The 21217-nt window shown below is 60.2% G+C and overlaps 1 protein-coding gene and 1 non-coding gene across 5 annotated transcripts in view; both read right to left on the bottom strand.

Annotated features, from left to right (window-relative positions):
* Positions 1-108: 108 nt before the first annotated feature.
* TBL1X (transducin beta like 1 X-linked) overlaps positions 109-21217 on the bottom strand; it is a 118057-nt gene continuing 96948 nt past the window's right edge. For 3 of the 4 annotated variants that reach the window (XM_037027737.1, XM_037027738.1, XM_037027739.1), the window contains 13 exons: positions 14591-14736; positions 13928-14183; positions 13068-13200; positions 12499-12640; positions 11584-11647; positions 11384-11481; positions 9213-9273; positions 8741-8862; positions 5347-5421; positions 4924-5051; positions 2787-2952; positions 1487-1588; positions 109-1035 (listed from right to left, as the gene is read on the bottom strand). In XM_037027737.1, coding sequence (XP_036883632.1) covers positions 1009-1035; positions 1487-1588; positions 2787-2952; positions 4924-5051; positions 5347-5421; positions 8741-8862; positions 9213-9273; positions 11384-11481; positions 11584-11647; positions 12499-12640; positions 13068-13200; positions 13928-14183; positions 14591-14736 — 1520 coding nt within the window. In that variant the 3' untranslated portion in view covers positions 109-1008. Of the gene's footprint in view, positions 1036-1486; positions 1589-2786; positions 2953-4923; positions 5052-5346; positions 5422-8740; positions 8863-9212; positions 9274-11383; positions 11482-11583; positions 11648-12238; positions 12289-12498; positions 12641-13067; positions 13201-13927; positions 14184-14590; positions 14737-21217 lie in introns of all 4 variants that reach the window. The other variant, XM_037027740.1, reaches the window with a different exon arrangement.
* Positions 12718-12850, bottom strand: LOC118974352 (small nucleolar RNA SNORA42/SNORA80 family). The gene has a single exon (XR_005063881.1). It is a non-coding gene; the product is annotated as a small nucleolar RNA SNORA42/SNORA80 family (small nucleolar RNA).

The raw sequence follows: 21217 nt of genomic DNA, 5'->3' as shown, positions 1-21217 counted from the left end.
TTTTTAAAATATGAAACCACACAAAGCTATGTCTGATGGCCATTTCAGGATTTTAAAATTGTTTTAACATAAAAATATTTTTTTTCCAAAAATACTCCAGGCTCTTTCTTATAAGTCATTTTTTTTCTCCTGTAAAAAGTCCCCCGCCCTGCCTTCTTCTTTTAATAAAGCACTTGGTACGCGCTGGGAAGTGCCCGTGAGACCTAGGATCCGCAGTGACTTCGATAAAGGGCAGAGACCGGGAGGGAGAGGGGGCAGGGGCGGGGAGGTCAACAACGCCTTCCAGCGAAGACTGTCGTCACCGTGTTCCCAAGACTGCAAGCCAAGCAAGACCGCACTGGAAGGAGGGGAGGGGCACGGGCCGGGAAGGGGGACCGAGCGCAACCAGCCTCGCAGTGGGGGGCGGGCCCACAGGACAGGCCTCCCGCCCGCAGAAAAGCGCGCCCCGCCCCGCAGGTGGTTCTAGGCAACAGGCTGAGTCCGGATGACCAAGTCACACAGCCCTTGGTACAGACTACAGACGGGTCCTGCACGCCCTTCGCAACAGCAGCGCGGCCCCCGAGGCACTCCGGGGAGAACGCAGCCCGCAGAGGAGGGCTCCTTCACCCCCTTGCAGGCTGTTTGGTTACCTCCACGTCGGTTTTCATCACAGCATTTTTCTTCCTTCTGTTTTTTTTTGGCACAGCTTTCCACCCCCACTCCCTTCTCAGCTACCGGCCCGTCTGGGCGGGATCCAGACTGCGCCCCCTCTGGCTGGTGGCTGCACGCCCCAGTGGACCCCGTGTGCCCCTCGGACAGGACTGTGTGTGTGTGTGTTTCCAACGTCTCCCGAGGACTATGGGAAAACAGAGGCTCCGTGGCCAGGGATGAGCTGATTTCAGAGTCCACGCCCACGCGTCTCGGCCACGCGGTTCTGAGGCTGACAGGATCGAGTCTGACGGCGCCGCGCCCCCCCACGCCGACTGCTGGTCCCTTGGGATTCTCTGCTGCTCTCCGCCACCTCCGGCTCTACTTTCGCAGGTCTAGGACGCACACCTGCGGGGAAGGAGAGAGCCCGTGGGATCGCCGCGACAACACGAAGATGGCTTCAGAGCTGAGGCTGGCAGGTTCCGTGGCCCAGGGACCACGGCAGGCCCACCCACCGTGTTCCATAAATAAAGTTTTATCGGCACACAGTCCCGCACGGTCAGAGGAGCTGTAACGACAAGCGAAGGGCCGAGCACCTGACCAACCCTCCCAGAGTGCACAGCACAGAGTCCAGTCAGGGGCAGGGCGGGGAAGGGACAAGTTGGCAGTGGCCACTGGCGTCACAGCGCCACCTAGTGGCGGGCCGACGAGAACCCAAGAGCAAGCACAAGGCCTTTGGGAACCTGTGGGGGCTCCACGGACACGAGGCCATCCGCCCCACAGCCCCTCCACCAGCTGCACCGAGTTCCCCCTTTCCGCCCCGCAGCCTCCGCCCCAGCCAACCGTGGGTGCCGCTTACAGAGCCGTCGGACGCACTGGCGCCCACTTTGTCCCCGCGGGCGTTCCAGCACACCTCGAAGATGCCGCCCGTGCCTCGGTAGCTGTGGACCAGGCTCCCACTCTGCAAAGCAAAGCAAAGCAAAGGTGTCAGGAACGGCGTGGAGGGGACGCAGGGCACACGCGGCCCGACGCGGCATCACGGCAGCTCTCGAACACGCAGGAGGGAAGAGGACCGTCGCTCAGCACTGGAGGCTCCGGAGGCAGGTCCCTCAGACTCCCTGCCACGCGTGGGAAGCTGCCTGTGCACTGTGCAGGGCCCGAGCACTGCGCGCCTTCCACACCCAGCCCAGGCTGACGGGGGTGAGGGCCGTGAGCGGGCAGGAACGGGGAGGCGCCCAGCCCACAACAGTACGGCTTTCCTATTTACAGAGGGCGTGGCCCGACCCAGGGTTAAGGGGAGCACCGTCTCCGAGAGACTGGTGAGTTAGGACCGAGGAGTGGCCACGCTTTGGACAGCAGGTGGGACCTCATGTCGCTTTTGTGTGAGGTCGCTGTACAACGGCCCCCCACCCCCAACTAGTTCCAGAGAGCTGTTTCCTGAACCGTGAGCCATGAGCATTTCCCAGGTGGCTCGTCGGCTTGGCGACAGGCTGGTACCGTGTCAGGCCCGCCATCGCCTTTCTGTGACCACGAGGAGGGAGTTTAGATCATGGGAGGCGGACTGGGGGAAGCCCCAACTCCCAGAGGCCCCCCCCCCCTGCTCCCCAGCAGTCACTTCGGCTCCTGCACCACCCACCCTTGCCACCAGGGGGCGTGGACTGCACCTGACCGAGCATCAGGAGTGGGGGAGCACTGGCTGTTGGCAGCAGCCCCGGCCCTTTCTCCCTGTCGGTGGCTGCCTCTGCTCAAATGCCCTCCCGACAGGAGCACAGGCCAGCACTGACTCGCCCTTTGCTACCCAGGCGTGAAGCAGCTACCCGTCAGCACAATCTACATGGCGTGGAAATGCAGCCAATACTCCTTGGACCCTCCCCTCTGCTGCCGGATGGGGCGTGCAGGTGAGGGCGGGTCTCGCCTGTCGGCGGGGCCCTCCAGAGGCTCTGACACCCCTGCGCCCACGGGAGGCCCCCCGGGCTCTCTGCAGGAAGGGGAACGGGGCCATGCTTTTCCAACATCACAGGTCGCGCCCAAGAAACGGATGAGGCGGGCAGAGGGCCTCGAGCCAGGGACTCAGGAAAAGGGGGAAACGGGGGCCGCTTCGAGCCTGGTCAGCGAGGCACCCCGTGGCCTGTCCTTTCAGACTGGAAGCCGGGGCTTACCTGCGTGTTCCAGATGTGCACGCACTTGTCGAAGGAGCCGCTGGCCAGGTACTTGCCGTCGGGGCTGAAGGCGACGCTGTAGACAGGCTCCTGGTGCTTGGTGAGCGTGTGCACGCACACGCCGCGCTCCACGTCCCACAGCCGCACCGTGGAGTCGAAGGAGGCGCTGGGGAGGCGGGGGGGAGCATCAGCACAGAAACGCGGCGGTTTCTCCCGCTTCCCCTCCACGACCTCTCCGCGCCCGCACGCGGGGGTCTCCTGGCACCGCCGTTGTGCTTGCGGGGACAACCAACAGGCTTTGTCCTGTCGACAGTGGGACTCGGTACACGGACAGCAAGCCAGCCACAGAGCAAACCCCTCCTTCCTTCCTTTCTCAGTGCCGTTACTGGGGAAACGGTGCTTTCACATTCACTGGTGTCTGTGTTTTCCATGAATATGGACCACATATGTGTCTGGGGAATATTTACTGCACTTTCTAAAACCCTCCCATGACATAAAACAACATTCACTGTCACCGAACAAAGTATTCGGAAACATGGCAAATTGACAGGATGAAAGCATTCATGCAACCGGAATGAAAACACCACCACGGGCAGATACGCAGCCAAATCCCCGAGAGCTGCGAGTTCAGTCCTTTTTGCACGTCCGGGGACCTGGCAGGAAGCTGCTGCCTGGCCCTCTCCCCGATGCGGACCTGCTGGGCACTGCTGTGTCCTCTCCACACTCGTCGCCCAGAGGGACAGGGAAGGGGTTGGGCGCCACCTCACACAAAAGCAACTTCTGGGCATTTACGTGGAGTTCTGGACAACAACTCAACCCAAGGGGAGGGACGCCTCTGTGGGTTTTGGACTCAGCCTGAGCGGCTGCAGGTAAAAACCCTCCTTCCGGTGTTTTCTGGAAACGGCCTTGGGTCGAGCGCTCTCGGGAACAAGCGTCCTGCCTGACAGAACCGCGCCCCCTGTCCCCACCATCCCCGTCTCTGCCGCCACCCAGAGCCCGCGGCCACCTCCTGGGAACGCGACCTTCCTCCCGGATTCCGTCCTTTCCGGAGGCATCTCTGCACCGGGGACCCAGGCCCCTGAGCATCCGGCACTGCAGCCCCAGAACCTCCTCAGCCTGCTTTTCTGAAGTCTCATTAAAACAGGACGGGGCGTGGAACGCGACACCCTGAAAGGCGGCACGGGGACGACACAATTCTGCGCACCACAGCCTGACGTGGCGTGTTTGGGGCAGGCCAGCGCGGCCACACACAAACCCATCTTCCCAGTTCTGGGAAGGGCTGCACGGACTGGCCTTCTCACACTGTCCTCTGATGCTGCTGCCTTCGGGGGTTTGCCGTGCAAGGGCTTTGGCTGGAGCTGCTGCACGGGGGGACCCTCCACGGCCGCGCTGAGCTCTGCTTTCCTTTCTCTGTCGTAGGANAGGCATCTCTGCACCGGGGACCCAGGCCCCTGAGCATCCGGCACTGCAGCCCCAGAACCTCCTCAGCCTGCTTTTCTGAAGTCTCATTAAAACGGGATGGGGCGTGGAACGCGACACCCTGAAAGGCGGCACGGGGACGACACAATTCTGCGCACCACAGCCTGACGTGGCGTGTTTGGGGCAGGCCAGCGCGGCCACACACAAACCCGTCTTCCCAGTTCTGGGAAGGGCTGCACGGACTGGCCTTCTCACACTGTCCTCTGATGCTGCTGCCTTCGGGGGTTTGCTGTGCAAGGGCTTTGGCCGGAGCTGCTGCTCGGGGGGACCCTCCACGGCCGTGCTGAGCTCTGCTTTCCTTTCTCTGTCGCAGGAAGAACCTTCAGAAGCAGCCTGCCGGGAGCCCAGACCCGAGACACAGCCTCCTACCAGCCTGGCGTGTGTTCCGGGTGCTTAGGTTTACTCGGCCGTCACCCGACAGCCCCACCAGGTGGGCCTCTCCAAAGGGAGACGTTCTCTGTGCGGCTTGGAAGGGTGTGAAGACATTCGCAACAACACACCGCAGGGAGAACGTCACTCCCCCTCGATACAAAGAATGGCCAGCGGCTGTGTTTCTGTTCCCTCTGCTACAGTGACTTTCACGGCCGCAGTGAGTGAGGCTGCCCTTGGCAGCCGTGTGGGCGGGGCCCGGGGCCTGGGCACCCCCCCCACCGCTCACCTGGCCAGCATGATGTTGGAGTTGGGGTTGCTGGTGGCCGGCCCGGTGGGACTCCACTTTATGGTGTAGATCTCTTTGCTGTGGGCCTGAAGGTCGTGGACGCACGCATCCTGCTTCATGCTCCAGATCTGCGGGACACACGGGGAACAACGTGAGCAAACGCTGCCCGGGCAGAGGGGCCGGCGACACCCTGGGGGCCCCGGTGGGGGCTCAGCGGAAGGGGAGGTTCTCAGCACGCCCCTCGGCTCGTCGGCGGTGGCTCTCCGGAAGACACCGAGCCCTGGGGTGGCCGCGGGGAAACGGCATAGCGGTGGGCAGTGCTCGTGGCGAACCTCTCAGCCACGGCAGCAGCAAGCGTCCCATCAGCTCTGACTGCACGCGCTTGTCCAGGATCGAGCAGCCCACCCTTCCCGATCCTGGTACCTTTAGCGTCATGTCATCCGAGCAGGACGCCAGCAACATCCCGGACGGGTCCCACTTGATCGCATTGACCTCGTTCTGAAAGACAGCAGAGGATTTTAAAAAGTAAAAGCCCCCACGCAGGGATCTATCGAGCAGCACAGAGAGCCAGGAGGTACTTTACCATCAAACACAAATATTTTTGAAAAAGGAAAAAAAAAAAAGGGTGGTGGTGGTGGGGAACCAGCCTGTGAGTAGGTGCCACAACTGTCCAGCAGGGGGCAGGAGCGCTCCATCAACTCTGCAGAATCTATTTGCAGTTTTCCCAGGTATACAAGGACCACCACCGTGGGACCCACCCACGATCTTCCTTTTCTTACTCTGCTTTTCTCACTTCTGTACAAACACGGCCATAGACCATGCAAAACCAGCCGCCCTCATCTACCCTGGTCCAAGGGAACAATCACAGTGAGGGAGCCAATGAATTTCCATACAGTAAGTGCAGTATACAAAACCAGTAAGACTGCAGTTTTAAGGCCGACACTGGAAGTCCCTTCTAACGACTCGGTGCCTCTAAATTTATGGAGGACAGCTGTCTCTAGTGGGGACTGAAGTGGGGAGGGGGGACCTACAGAGAGAAGACCTCTGATGTACAATACAGGCTACTCAGGCCGAGGCAACGGGATGGGAAGAGGAACACAGAGGCCGACCCTAGGGCACAAGGGAGACGAGATGCAAATGATCACTGTCGGGGTGACACACAGGAAAACAACTCCAGGGAGGGCAAGGGGAGCTAGAAATCCAGAGCAAACAGCCAGGCCAGCAGCAACACTCTGGTGCGGTGCGCAGCGGGCAGCGGACAGTTCCGGCCATGGAAGGGGCAGGGGAGCGGGCAGGAAGGTAAAAAGGCTACACGCAGCCGTCCGGCGCAGCACCCCGGTCACCCTGAGACCAAGTCCTGGAGGAGGAAGGAAAGCACCGCCCACGGGCCCAGGAGAAGGGGCCACGCAGGTGGAGGTGGGGCCGGCGAGGCAGGAAAGGTGGCGAAAGGGCCTTCTTGTAGGGTCCTGTGTGCCCAGCAGAGGGCACATGAACCCCCCACTCCACGTGCTTGGGCTTGAAGGCTAACCTCTACGGTCACGCAGCTGGCTGAGGGCACTGGGCTTGGAGGGCTATGAGGTGGGGAAGGGACAGGGCCACACTCTGTGTTCCGGATGGTACTAAGGGCACAGGGCCCGAAACCAGGGGAGGAAGGCGAGTGCGGGCACGGTGAAGGGCTGGGACTGTGGGGGCACGGGCACGGGCACGACAAAGTGGATTCAGCAGGACACCCTGGGGCCCGCCGACGTGCCGACGGGGGGACAGCCTCAGCTGCTTGGCTGGCTCTGGCAGCCACTGCACAGAGAAGGCCCAGGAAGGCAGACAGCAAGTCCTTCCCGAGAGTGGACTTCTCTCTCTCTCTCTGCAACGCCACCCACGTCTCGACTCCCAGAAAGCACCCAGAAACAGCTCATAGGTCCTGCGGAAAAAACCCTCAGAGGCACCGAGCTCCTGTCTTGTGCAGAAAGGTGAACACGCCCGTCACAGAGACGAGGGGACGGATGGCAGCAAGGCCGTGCGTGGGACAGCGGGAGGTCCCCAAGACTGCATTGTCTGGGTAACCCCCTCGCCTTTCCCACTCACCACCCAGCCCTGCAATGACCCCACCCCCACCCCGGCAAAGACTTCTAGGAAAAGCACGGGACAGTCCCGCCTGAGAGGAGAAACAAGCCCGCGCCGGGGAAATAAAGAGACGACTCTGCGCACAGCCACAGCGGGACATTAGCGGGACACTGCCTGGCTTCCTTTCAGAGGCAGGGACCTGTGGGGACACAGCTGGACAGGGAGGAACTGGCGGGCACTGGTGAGGACAGAATTCACACCGGTTATATGCATGACAAAGGGCCCCGAGAATTGAAGGTGGGAGGCGTGGCTGGTGTTAGACACTCGAACCCACCAGGTATCTGCTCTAGGAGGGCCTCGAGGAGTCCCGGCCGCCACACTCCGGAATGGATGAGAAGTCAGCCAGCGCATGAACTTCCCGCACTGAACGCTGACTGAGTAAAACGGGCTGTTTCCAGGATCTGTCGTGAGGTTCCCCTGCCTTATTTCTGCACTCTCCCATCTGCTGTTACACCCACCCATGAAGGTTTCCCCTTCAGACCTCAGACCTCAGTTCTCAGACTGCCACTGGACTCATTCTTAACAACACAGTTTTCCTTCGAGGGCTGACATTCCCCATCTGTTCAGTCATTACCAACATCCTTTCATTTACGACCTCCTGCATTCATCTAACAGCTATTTGAAGTCTTTCCTGCAAAATCCATCATCTGGCTCCTCTCATGGTTTGTGTTTTCCCCACTGCCTCACCATAACTGGATTAATCCAACCTGAGCTAGTAGTGGGGGCCAGAAAGTCTTAACCTTTTTTTTTGGTAAAATAAAAGTCACATTTTCATTTTCACCAATAATGTGACTGATTTGGACGTAATGAGGATGTCGGCTGGCTGTCTCCTGCTATTGGCTTCTAGTGGGTAGAGGCCAGGGGCGCTGCTGAACACCTTCCAGTGCATGAGACACCCCCACAGCAGAGAACTATCTGGCCAAAATGTCAACAGTTCTAGGAAACTGCACAAACCACTTCGATGAGTCACAGCACCTTCTCCATACACTGCATACATCTTTTTTTGGTGTGTTTCAGCTGTGCTTTTTACCTTTCTTGAAATAATAAAGCATAATACACAAGCAAAATACACAAGAAACCTTGTGTATTTTCTTCCACCGCCAATATTAAAATAGCTACACAAAAACTCACCAATGTTTATAACTTTTTAAAAAAGGCATGCTGATATGACAGCTGTCACGATACAATCTAGCACAATTGTTCTGAACGAACTTAAAGACAACTAAGCACAACCAGCCCTGACTGGTGTAGCTCAGTGGATGGAGCACGGGCCTGGGAAGCAAAGGGTCACCAGTTTGATTCCCAGTCAGGGCACATGCCTGGGTTGCAGGCCAGGTCCCAGCAGGGGGCGCACGAGAGGCAACCCCACGTTGACATTTCTCTCCCTCTCTCCTTCCCTTCTCCTCTAAAGATAAATAAATAAAATCTTAAAAAAAAAAAAAGACAATTAGGCACAACCACACCCACTATATGGAGAAAACCGCAGGCACTCTTTGGCCAGCCCGACACCTCAGGCCAAGCGGCCCAAACTGCTGGAGAAGCGGCCCTGTCGTCACAGCACCGTCCACTCCCAGGCACCGGGGGGGGGGGGGGGGGGGGNCCGGGGGGGGGGGGGGGGGGGGACACACACACACACACGGCTCCCGGCTCCCAGCCCATGCTCGCGAGCCCGATGCCCGCCCCAGCCTCCACTCACGGTGTGTCCCTGGAAGGTCTTCACCGGGCGGTCGCAGCCGAGCCGGCAGACGTGGATGCACATGTCGGTGCTGCAGGAGGCGAAGGCGGTGTTGTTCTGCCAGTCCACGTCCAGGGCGGGGGCTGCGGGCAGGGCACACGCGGGCTGTCAGCACTGACCGGCCTGTGCGCGGCTCTCGGGCGGTTCACAACGACCAAAGGCCCAGTCGGGAAGCCTCAGCCTGGCCCCCGCTGCTGTGGCTCAGTGGACTCGGTCCCCAGTAGGGGGTGTGCGAGAGGCAACCACACACTGCTGTTTCCCACCCCCCTTCTCCTTCCCTTCCCTTCTCTCTACATGGAAAGTAAATAAAACAGGTCCGGTGTTCCTGCTCCTGGGAGCGAGGCCCCCGTCCACATTGGGAGGAATGACCAGTCTGGAGTGACCCCCGTGCTGCTGGCGTCCCCGAGTCACAAGACAGGAACGGAAGGCTCACCGGAATGGAACGGAAACTGCTGCTTGGCCTCTCCCGTGTGGGCGTCCCAGATGATCGTGGTCTGCGAGGCACACAAACACAGCCGTTAGTCCCCGCCCCTCCCTGGGGACCAGCGCTGCTGTGCCGGAGCGCGGAGCCAGAGCCCGAGCCACGCCGGGCCCTCCATGCGCAGTGTGACCAAAGTGGTTACTGTTTTTATGTGCCATCGATGATTCCCACCTGGTACGGAGACCCACGGCATTCTGCTCCAAGCCCGTGGAATCTGGTGCGTTTTATATGCCACCGCCCCGACAGACACGCGTGTGGGTGGCGACGCCACACACACAGCACCCATCACGGATCACTGCAACACTCCCAGAATGCTGGGCACCCTCCCTCCCCGTTCCAGGTTGGAAGACCTGGAACATAGCTGCCCGGACCAGACGGGCGTGTCTGCACATTCCGGCCATCGAGCTGCCCTGGGCAGAGGCGCCCATGCCGTGATCCATAAATACGGGGCGAACGGTTGTTTCCCCAGAAAACAAGGGAACCCATGAGTTCTTATGAGCCGGAGCAGCTCCGTGGGGACGGGTACGCCTCCTGGTCAGTGACCACAGAGCTCCTGTCCGAGGGACTGGCCGACGGCACACGACTCCAGAGAAAACAGTGCGCGCCTCTGCAACCAGGCCCTCCCCATTTTGGCCGGCTCCAGGCCGATCAACATCGTTTGTCCACTTCTTTGGTGGGTCCTCCGGGTGCCTGAAGGCACTCACTAACAAAACTGACACTGCAGAGAATTTATAAACTCCAATCTGGTGCAATTTCATATACTACCATCAGCAACCGTGGTATTTTCCTGATGTTTCCATTTAATAGACGTTGGACAGAGGAAACAGGAATTTCACGAGATCTTTTAAGGATCTGAACTATATCAACACTTGGCCTTCGATTCCCAGTCAGGGCACATGCTTGGGTTGCAGGCCAGTGTCCGGCAGGGGTCAGTTCCCTGCAGGGGATGCACCAGAAGCAACCATACATTGATGTTTCCTTCCTCTCTCCTTCCCTTTCCCTCTAAAGATAAATAAATAAAATATTAAAAAACAAAACAAAACAAAAAAAAACACTTGGCCCCATCTGGTCAAGCACACTCCAAAGGTTAACACTAGCATCCCCGTGAGTTACGTCCCCTTCCCGGGTGTTAGTTTCTAGAACGTTAATATATTAGTATTATGTACACTACGGTACTGCTGTCGCTAACCAATAAAGGCAGACAGTGTAAGAGGCCAATACGAATGAAATTTCAAGCGTGCGCTTTCACCGACCAACTAGGTCATCACCTAATGCTCAGAACCGACAACCAGGTAGAAAAGCAAAGAGAAACGTATCAGCCCTAGGCGATGCGGAGGTGAGGGTTGCGAGAACTCTCCAGAATGCGGTGCTGGGGCAGTCGGGGCTGGCTGGATGGGGGCCCGACTTCCACCCCTGGTCTGCTCCCCTAGGTGGGCCCGTGGGCTGTCACCGGGGACCCGTGTTCTCGGGCCCGTCTCCTCTCTCGCAGCACCGAATGCGCCAACACCCACACCAAAGTGCCCATTAAAGGCCCGTGATCGGTCGCACCCATTATCTCAGTAACTCCACCAGCAGTACCGACAACTGGCCATGTACAAGACAGAGTGCTGTGTGCGCGAGATCTGAACCACGGCCCTTTGGGGAGGGGTTGGTGGCCGTCCCAGGACAGCCTCCCGGTGACAGCCACGGCATCTCAGCTCAGCACGTGCAGTGTGAGGCTGCCAGGTGTGGAAGAAGGCTTCCCTGCCGTGAATGAGACAGGGAGATCGAGGATGCGCCACTCACAGACCCAGCGGGCTCCGCTGCGCGGTGTGGGGCTCAGCAAGCGCATCTTTGCCGAGGGCCGGGTGGTGAGTATTTTTGACTCTGCCGGCGGGCACTGACCTAGGCACCTGAAGTGGTGGGGGCGCTTTGTACAAAGGTCGGCGGGGCGGTGTCACATACGGAGAGAGGATGTGCTACCAATAAACAGGAGAGCCACCAAACTCGAGGCAAAGACGTCACCTTGATTTCTCTAAGCAGCAGCAGAAAGCCTCAGAATTCAAAGAATCCACGATGCTCTCCAGAGAGTCCAAACCGGTAAGCACCCACAGGCCACAGAGGCGTTTTCAGGGGATACTCACTTTGTCCACCCCAGCACTCAAAATGTAGTTCCCCTTCTTGTTCCACTTCAAGGCAAAGATGGGCCCTTTGTGCTGCCCTAAGGTGCTGGCCAGGTTACCTGGAGTGCAAGCAGACAAGCACGGTGGGCCCCAAGTCCGGGTGCGCCCGCTCCCCGGCCACACCACCGCAGCCGCGACCCAACCCGAGGGGGGCGGCTCACCATCTTCCGTCCATATCCTTGCGAAGCCATCGTAGGAACCTGTAGCCAACAGCGTCCCCTCGCTCTGCGGGCCAGAAAGGAGGCGGCGACACAGCTCAGGAGCGGGGCGGTGCTGACGAGGCAGAGGCCAGTGCTCCCCCCCGGGGCTGGAATAGTCTCCCACCCATCCTTGGTCCCTGGTTAAGAGACTTCCCCAGCCCGCCCCACACACCTCTGAAATTAAAACGCAAGGTGTTACAACCACGGAGCGGGGGGAGCAAGCAAAACACACCGCCCCCATTCGCCCCAGTGACGTGATGAAACACACCACAAGAAAAGCTTTAACAAGACGCTGGAGACTCTGCTATGCTCCAAACAACGTGCTCGTGTGCAGGAGAGAACTGAATTTGCCAGAAGGAGAAGGAACATGCACAAACAGTGCACAGGGCGGGGGGTGGTCACGAGAAGGAACAAAGAGCGGTGAGTCCCCTCGGGGACGTGTCCCCAACACACACGGCGGAAACATGGCCATGCAAAGCCGGCTTTTCTCGGCTGTGCTGAGACGTATGCGGACGTTGGAAGCGAGGGGCCCCGAACACCCACCAGCTGCCTGCTCAGCGCCACCCGATGAGCGCTTGGAAAGCGACCCACGGGACGCGCGGCGCCCTGCACTTACGTTCCAGTCCAGCGAGGTCACGTCTTTGTTGCTGGGGACGTCGTGGCCGCCTTCNAAGAGCAGTGAGTCCCCTCGGGGACGTGTCCCCAACACACACGGCGGAAACATGGCCATGCAAAGCCGGCTTTTCTCGGCTGTGCTGAGACGTATGCGGACGTTGGAAGCGAGGGGCCCCCCGAACACCCACCAGCTGCCTGCTCAGCGCCACCGGATGAGCGCTCGGAAAGCGACCCACGGGACGCGCGGCGCCCTGCACTTACGTTCCAGTCCAGCGAGGTCACGTCTTTGTTGCTGGGGACGTCGTGGCCGCCTTCCCGGATGCAGTGCCGCAGCACCAGCTGCGTGGACGCTCCGTTGCTGTTTTCGTTCAGGTTCCATATGCGAGCCGTCGAATCCCCGGACCTGCGGGATGAAACGAGCCACACACTCCGCGTCCGGCTCACCCCCTGGGCGTGTGGCGTCCTGTACTTCATCGTCCCCACTGTGTGACCTGTTTCAGTGTCTGCTGCCTACGGGCAGAGGCCAGACCATGCTTCGAGGCCACCGTTGGCTCTGGCACAGGGTGGGATGACACCCCCGGGGGACAGGCCTGCCAGGAATCCAACCCCATGCGTGGCAGCCCTTTAGGCGCCCCAGCATCTCTGCTGCATGGAGTGTCGTCAGATGCTGGCATCGGTCCCCCGCATGTGGGCTTCTCCACGGTTCGGTCGCCGTTGGGAACACCCCCAGGAGGGCAGCACGCGGCCCCCGGGGCCCTGGCCTGGGAAGACGGCCTGGGCAGGTGAGCGTGTGCGCTCCGGGAGGCCGACCCCCAGCCCGACGTCCTTACCCGGAAGCGAGCAGGTCGCTGACGGGGTTCCAGGCGCAGATGAACACCTCGGACTCATGGCCCCGGAGCACGGTGGCTTTGCTGGGTGGGATCTCGACGTCCCCGTCTATGTCCATCGGTTTCGAGTGATTATCTGGGGTAGGAAACAGGAGCAGACCCGTGGCCGGGTGACCCAGGGCGAGGTCTTGGCCCGGCAGCTCGGTTTGGCAGACGGCTACACTGCACGTGGTGGCCCTCCCTTGCGGTGACCGCGGCTCGACCGCGACTGCCGCAGTTTGGTGAACGCGCTGCCTTCTGCAGTAAGTGCACGCAGGGGCACAGCGGGTCTGCAGGGGTCATCATGCAAAACAGCTGCTCTCGTACTGTTTTTATAGTGTTGTATTATTCCCCACACGCACGACGGCTGGCCCCCTTTGGCTCCCCTCCGTGTGTGATGTTTATTATACCTGGGCACACGGGCACTCACACGGCACACGCACACATGCATCTGCATGGGCATGCCCACCCGTGCACACGTGCACCGGGCGTGGGGATTTGCCAAGAGCGAGTAAGACACCCGCCCCGCCATGGGGAGCTCGGCTGTGATGGGACGGGCCGCCACAGCAAGACCTGGAAGGTCGGGGGCGACCCACCTCCCTGCCACACGCAGCGGGCTCCCAGAGCGGCACCCCCTCCTAGAACTGGGGGGGTGTGATGCCAGGACGTTGTGCCTGAGGGCGCCGAGGAAAGACGAGGGTGTGAAGCCCCTCTGGCCGAAGGGGATGGAAACATTAGGAAGCGACCCAGAGGCAGTGTGCAGGAGGCAGCTGCTGGCATCCCTCGAGGGAGAGGAAACGCACCAGGGCCGGGCCCGCACTCACTTATTGCGTGTGCTCCGTTCTCCTCCCCGTTCACGGTGGCCTCTCCGTTCTTTGGTGGGTTGGGCTGGGACACACTGGCTGGGGTCGCTGTGGCTGCTGTGGCTGCTGTGGCCGCCGCTGCCGCCGCCGCCGCACTGGCCTGCTGCTGAGCGAGCTTCTCCCGGAAAGCCTGCTGCCGCGTCTGTACCACATCGGGCATCACCGCGTCGATCAGGGACAGGGACTCTATGGGACGGCCGTCAAAGACGGTGCCATCCTGGGGAGAAAGTGGGGCACAGCCATCAGCCTGCGGCTCCCCGCCCAGCATTTCTGCACTGCGGGCAGGTACAGCGTGGTGGACATGCCCTAGGGCATCCGAGGCGGGCAGCGTGGGCCAGGGCCCAGCATGGGTGAGCATCAGTGCAAGACAGGAGTGACGAACGGCGGTCTTCCGCGGGGACCCAGCGATCTGGGGCGTTAGGGATAGGCGAATGTTCCTGCCTCACGTCACGGAGACAGGCGCTCGCGCACTGCTGTAAAATTGGCCTAACTTCGCACTGAGCCCCGTGCAAAAAGAGGGAGGGGCTATGAGCAACCTGACACACTGGGCCCCCTGTCTCCGCCCACCAGGGCGCGGAGACCCGCACGCGCGCACACGCACGCACCTCGCGCACACGCACGCACCTCGTTGATACTGATCTCGGCCTCCACATACTGCAGCCCCTTCTGCAGGATGGAGATGAGGGCGGCGGGCGGCACGAGCGTTCCGTTGATGTTGGACTGGCTGATGTGGCTCTCGATACCGAACGTGAACGCCGAGTGGGAAAAACCTGCAGCCGGACAGAGAAGGCAGGCAGTGAGGCCCGGACTGCAGGCGGGAGGCGCAGCCGCAGGGACCTGACGGTGGCTGCTCCCCATCTCAACCCCGCGGATCGGCCGCAGGACGCCCGGCTTCTGATTGGGGGAAGCAGCTTGGGGTGGAGCCAACGCAGCATCATGAATAGCAAACAGAGGACAGAGTCCGCCTGGCTCCTGGCTTCCCGAACAGGCCGCCCGGGCCAGGCTTGCCCAGGGGCGGTGCGCACCTGCGCACCGGGCCTGGGCCGCAGCCGGAAACAGAGGGACTGCGCAGGGCCAGGTATGGGCATCACACAGCCCAACGTCCTAGGAAAATGAGGCTGTTCTGGGCCCATCGGCGTGGGCCGTCGCTTGTTTTACTGAAAAGCTAGGAGATGCGGCTCCGCCCCCCCCACCAGAGCCTGCCCGCATCTGCACCGATCACCTCCACAGCAGGCTACGGACAAAGGCCACACTTAGCCATTCCCCCTCCTTAGTTCATCCCCACATACACATTCCCATTGTGTGCGGTGGGGATGAACACGCATGCTGGGGGTGGGGGGGGGGAGTGAGAAAGGCCCCTGCCCGATCCCTGTGTTTACACACGATGCCTGTTTCCGAAACAGACACCGCTGGAGTGGGGCAGGGAGAGGGTGGGGAGGCGCTGTGGGAGGGTCCACGGGCAGCGATGGGGAACCTGCAATAATGTCCCTCAAAGGGAGTAAGGGGGAATGCCACTGCCAGAGGTCTGGGCCACAGACAAGTCCTCTGCTAACAGGCAACCCACTCTGCTGGGGACACGACCACCCCCCCGGGGGCCAGGGGACAGCCAGGGGTGCACTGGAGCTGGCCATCCTCTTGGGCAGGGCCCAGGGCATCCCCACGGAAGGTCTAGCCTGTCTCACTTTCTATTCTGACTCCTTCAGGCAAAGGAGAGGGGATGAGGCGCTCTGGGGATGGCACAGAACAGGGCAATACCACGGGGCAGGCCCCTTTCAGCGTTTCTCGGCACTGGCACTGCCGGTGTGGCGTGCCGCCCGGTGCCTTGCCTGTAAGCAGGATCCCATTGGCCCCAGTTCACCTTCCCTGCAGCGCCATCACAGGCCTGGGCCCCGGGCTCTGCAACACAGGAAACGCCCACCAGGTGGAGGTGTTCCTCCGCGCAAGGTCTCCGCGCTTCACACCGAACCCATCCTTCTCCTCCCCATTTACCCACCATTCGTTTTCCGCTGCCCGCCTGATGGTCAAGAATGTACGGAGTGGGTGGCTTCCTTATGCCACCAAGAATAAGCTCTTTACCCGACGCTCAGCGGCAGAGGCATGGCCCACTGCTCCACACAAGGGTCACCACCCCAGGGAAGGTGGCAGGGGACCCCTGCGAGGCCCCTGCGCTTGGCTCTGGGGATATGAGTCAAGGCCCTTTCTCGAGGCCTGTACCCTTTCTTTCCGGTTTCCCTCTCCACCCCCCTGCCCAGAACCCCTCAGCCTGCGGTCAGCCACGGCCCCGTCCCCAGGTCTCTGCTGCATGACTCTGCCTGTCACCCGCAAGCTTTCATCACTCAGTGCGGCCATTCCCCTCTGCAGAACCCTTCGCCCTTTGTGGCTGATGACCCACGGCTTGTATGACTCACCTTTGCCTGAAGCCGGTGTTCCTGCTCTTAGGCTGTTGTACCCCCATCCCAGACTGTCCTTGTCCTCGGGCCTCCCGCCTTCCCTCCCAGTCACGTCCTGATAGGCTGAAGGGACAGCACCCTGGAGCCCTGGGGCCATTCCTTACCCTGCTGGCGTCAGCAGGAGGTCTAGGGGCAGGTACCCGACCTTTGCAGTTACGACAGAATCCGCCCGGGTGGCGCCAGGCATTGCTTGAAAATGTCAGCAATGCAGCCCAGCCCCGTCCCCGGCTGCAGGCATTGCCTCACAGCCTTCTCTCCTTGTACACACCAGGCCCGGAGAGCCCCCGGGAGAACAGACAGGTCCCAGCAATAGCCCGAACCGAGCTGGACCCCCGGAGCCCCTCAGCCCCGCTCTACCCTGGGGGCTCTCACCGCCCCTCGCCCCCAGGGTGCCGGCGCTACCAGCCCACATCTGCGTGGCCTATAGACGCCCCTGCCTGCTGTGGCCTCTGAAGTTTGGAATGGTGGTTCATGGTCGCATGCAAGGGTGATGTCGCCTCCCGAGGAAGGCACTCGGCGTTACCCGCACACGTTTTTGGTTGTCACCGGGGTGCATGCACATATGTGCCAATCTCTGTTTCCTTGTGCTGCGGGCCTCTAGTTGGGCAGGGACCTGCTTTCCACCCCTGTGCTAAGCACTCGGCAACGCTCAGGACAGCCCCCTAGGATGGAGAAGGACCCCAGCCAACGATCCAACAGAAGCCCCGTTCTGGGACCCCCCCATTCTTCCACTGCCGCCTCTGGTCAGTGGCCGGGGATGCAGCCCAGCCCCTGCCCTCCATGAAGCCTTCCCTGCTCTGGACAGGTCAGGACTGCTCCACCACAGCCCGCGCTGTTATCACTGCTGGGCAAGCACCATTCCCCTCATTCCTGTGTGCCTCCGAACCCGACACACACACATACACACACACACACACACACACACACACGTCAGGCCCTGGGATGACGCGGGGCCCCGGAAATGCCCGCTCTGCACCCCTGCACATCCCCGGAGCACCCCTCCCCCAAAGCACGGTCCTCGGCACGCAGGAGCAGGCTGAGACCAAATGCACGCAGGAGCTGACCCAGCGCCCATCAGAAAGGCCCGGAAGCTGATCTAAGTAAAGGGTGGTGACCGATGCCATCACACCAAGTCCTCAGTGCTGCCCCAGTCACACGCTAAGGACAGGGACCGAGTCTAGGACGTGGGTCCAACAGCCTAACAGCAGAGACATGGGTTCCAGACAAAGAGGACTCTCACACAGGTGACAGTCTCAAAACACTCAACACACTCTTGGCCACATGTGTACACCTGAATAAAAAACTATGACATTATTTGGTAACAATAATTGCAACACCAAGGGAGTGACACTACCCTGGGCTACGTGTACCCATCCCGTTCCCACCTTTAACCTTTCCTCAAGGATACAATGATGGACTTGAGAGAAACATTAATGCCAGACACAGACATTGCCGTGAGAAACGGCGATCAGCTGCCTCCCATACCTGCCACAACCGGGGATCGAACCCACAGCCCAGGCACATGCCCTGACCAGGAACCAATCCCGGAACTCTTTGGTCTAAGGGACGACAGACACTCCAATGAACGCAACCACCTGGCCACAGCTTTTTAGGAATTTTCCCAGAGAGGTGGCAATCACCTCAGAGTCCATCTTAGTAAACCCACGTTACAGATGGGGAAACTGAGCCACTATGTCCACACGGCAGTCCAGCGATTTCCGGTGGGGGGCGGGGAGCCCACACAGCTGGTATGTGTCCAGCTGACGCAAGTTCATGCTCTTAACCCACACGCTACACAACGGTGAGGTTGGCCTAGAACCCTCTCAAGGGGTCCACTGGCATCCTTTCCCACAAGAGGACGAAAACCATGACTCAGCAACACCACTTCCAGTTTCCAGCACCACGTCCGTTTCAAACGGGGTCAACGGGAGGAAGCCGAGCCTGATCCTTCCCCTAGTAAAAGCGCAGCCCAATACAGGTCGTACGTAGGAGCGACATTCGCACAGAGAGAACCGTGTTAAGAACTAAAAGAGACACAGATGGACAGGGAGACTGTTGTACTGATGGAGGCGTTGGGTGGGGCTCTTCGCGCCTCCCGAGAGCATGCCTGCAGGGCGCCCCCAAACCTGGGGCTGCTCTCCTCTGCTCCCTGGGGTCCTTTTCCGCTCCCCGCCCCCCAAGGGCCTCATGGGCGGATGGTCCCCAAGGTCCCGTTCAAACCCACAGGATTTTAATTTACCGAGCCGACGGCGGGAAGACAGGTAGGGGTTCACGCGCCCGCACACAGAATCGATCACTTACAATTCCCGAGAGAAGGGGCCGCCGCGTCCGCGGCGTCGGTACGGCACCGGCAGTTCCGTCCCCTGCGGGAACCAGGACGCCGAAAGAAAAAAGAAACTCGGGTGACGTCTTTATAAACCTAACGGAGGGTGAGTCACCGGCTGAGGCTGTGCCCTACCAGACCGGAAGCGGAAGCACAGGTGGACTGCGCGGCGAGGGTGCGGGGCTGGTCACGTGACTTTACGCGGCCGACCCGCTCCCCAAATCCGCCTTGGGAAGGAGCGGGGAGGTACGTGGGCATGGCCCTGTGGTGACTGGACTCTTGTCACCTCAGTGGCTGCGAGGACTGTGCGCCCACTGGGTCTGTCTGGAAGCCCAACGGTGGGCCGCTCCTCGGCACGCGCCACTTCCTTGTGTCTGCAAAGCCGGATGTGCCAGCAACTTCCGGTCCACGGTGGCTCTTGGACCATCCCACTTCCGGACCCAGGACACGGGGTGTGGCGCGAGGTGGGGGTAAGGGCGGCTGGAGGCCAGGGTGCCGGAGCGGAGCTGGAGGAAGTAAACCAAATCTGGCAGGTGCAGTAAATTCAACCTGACACACGCGTCAGCAGAAAAGGCAGGCGAAGGCGGAACCGCGGCCTCCTCTTTGGGGGCTGATGCACTACCGGCTCCCTGCTTTGTTTCCAGAGTGATGGATCCGCTCACCAGACCACTCTGTGTTCTGCCCGAGAGGCAATTCTTAGATGTCGACTGTAGGTGCACCCGGGCATGCTGAGCATCCCTTTGCATTCTGCAGCCTTCACCGGTGCGCGCGTTCACCTCGGCTTTACACTTCCAGGTGCTTATCTAAAAAAGGCGGGGGGGGGGGCGCTCAAGACCCCCGTGCTCGCTTTCTCTGTGGCTTTGTGCGGAAACGGGAGCACAGGCGCACTGCAGCCCTGCTCTAGACGATGCGCCGTCACGCGGCAATCGCCATAACGCGGCAATCGGTGCCCAGGAAGCGCAGGGGGCGTGTTGGGCGCACTGCTGGCCTGTTCTAGACGATGCGCCACAACACGGCCTTCGGTGCCCTTGGAACTGCCCGGTCTCCCGCCCCAAACAGAAGGCCCTTGTTAAAACATGGTTTCACTGTTAACATTTGGCCCCGAACCCCAAAGGTGGCTCGGCCTCTGATAACGGCAGGGTGACTGTCCTGGCAAGACCTTCAATGTCTTCTAAACCCGGGACACGTCCAGGAGGGGAAAGCATTAGTCAGGTTGTAAATCAAGGCCGCCACTTCCTCCCGGGCCACCTGGCTGGGGGGTGGGGGGAGGGGGTGAGTCAGCTCCCTGGGGGCCAGCGGAGGCAATGATTTTCCTGGAAATGCTCCGAGAGCCAGTGAAGAAACCTCGCCTCCAGCAGCTGGGGGCCACTCAGAAGAGCAAGGCTCCTTCTGCTCCGCCCCCCACCTCCCGTTTGGAACCCTCGTGAAGATAGGATCTGACCTCTGGAAACGGGGACCTGGAAGCATGAACTCCCAACTGGAGGTTTGCAGCGCAGAGCGCCACAAAAAAGCACAGTCGAAATCGACACAGGGCTTTGGGAGGACAGCAGAAATGACTCATAATACTATACACTGAAACAACTGTCCTCCCAGGGGGCTATTTCCTCCACTCCCCTTCTCTACCCAGATGAATTTTTACTTGTAACTCGGGTCCTAGGAATTGGTGTCCCCGCTCTCTTTGAGCGGACACAGTTTGTCCATTGGTCTCCACGGCCACCACGCTGGGTGGCTGTCAGCAGTCACTGCTTGGGTACCTCACCCCGTACTCACACCGCCCCCACATCTACTTGCAAAAACCAGTCCTGGCTTCTAAGTGGACAGAACTCTGCGTCCAGGTGTGAATCTGCTGCCAACCCGACTTCCCGATCCTTTCTCCGACACTACCCATCCTGTCTCAACCAGACGGCCTTTTTTACCTCTGTTAGGCCCTGAGGCAGGGGTTCCGCCGTGCCTCAGGGCCTAACACAGGCTCTGGATTTCAAAAAACTCAGACCTTGGACTCCTTCGGTCCATGCCTCTAACCCCAGCGCCTAGGGCAGGACTGTGTTCAATGCTAGCCACCAACAGATCTCTCAAACCAAAGGTCGTGACAACTGCTTCCTTCTCGGACTTCAGGGATTCCCAGACCTCTGGTGGTATCCAAAACAATCTCCGGTAGCACAGGGGCAAATGTTTCAAAATTGAACCGTGTTTTTATTGGAATGTGTACCATGAAAGGGCAACTAACTGCTTGAGTGTAAGGGAAAAAATATCCACCAGCATTAATGAAACAGTCTGGGCATTGGCAAATGGGCAGGTGGCACACAAAGAAGCGAGGGTGTGAAGTCCAAGTTCAGACAGTGCGGGGCTGCAGATGTCTGCAGAGGGAGAGAGGAGCAGGGAAACCTCACCACACACAAACACAGATTACCTGTGTGGCGGGGGGCGAGGGCAGACTCCCACATTCTATGAACAGTCTCGGACAGGGGTCTGCAGACC

This window comes from Sturnira hondurensis, unplaced genomic scaffold, assembly GCF_014824575.4.
Source record: "Sturnira hondurensis isolate 20B ecotype Veracruz unplaced genomic scaffold, ASM1482457v3 Scaffold0019234, whole genome shotgun sequence".
In the NCBI taxonomy this organism is placed as follows: Eukaryota; Metazoa; Chordata; class Mammalia; order Chiroptera; family Phyllostomidae; genus Sturnira; species Sturnira hondurensis.
Note: the sequence above shows the minus strand (reverse complement) of the source record. Positions and strands in the feature narration are given on the sequence as shown.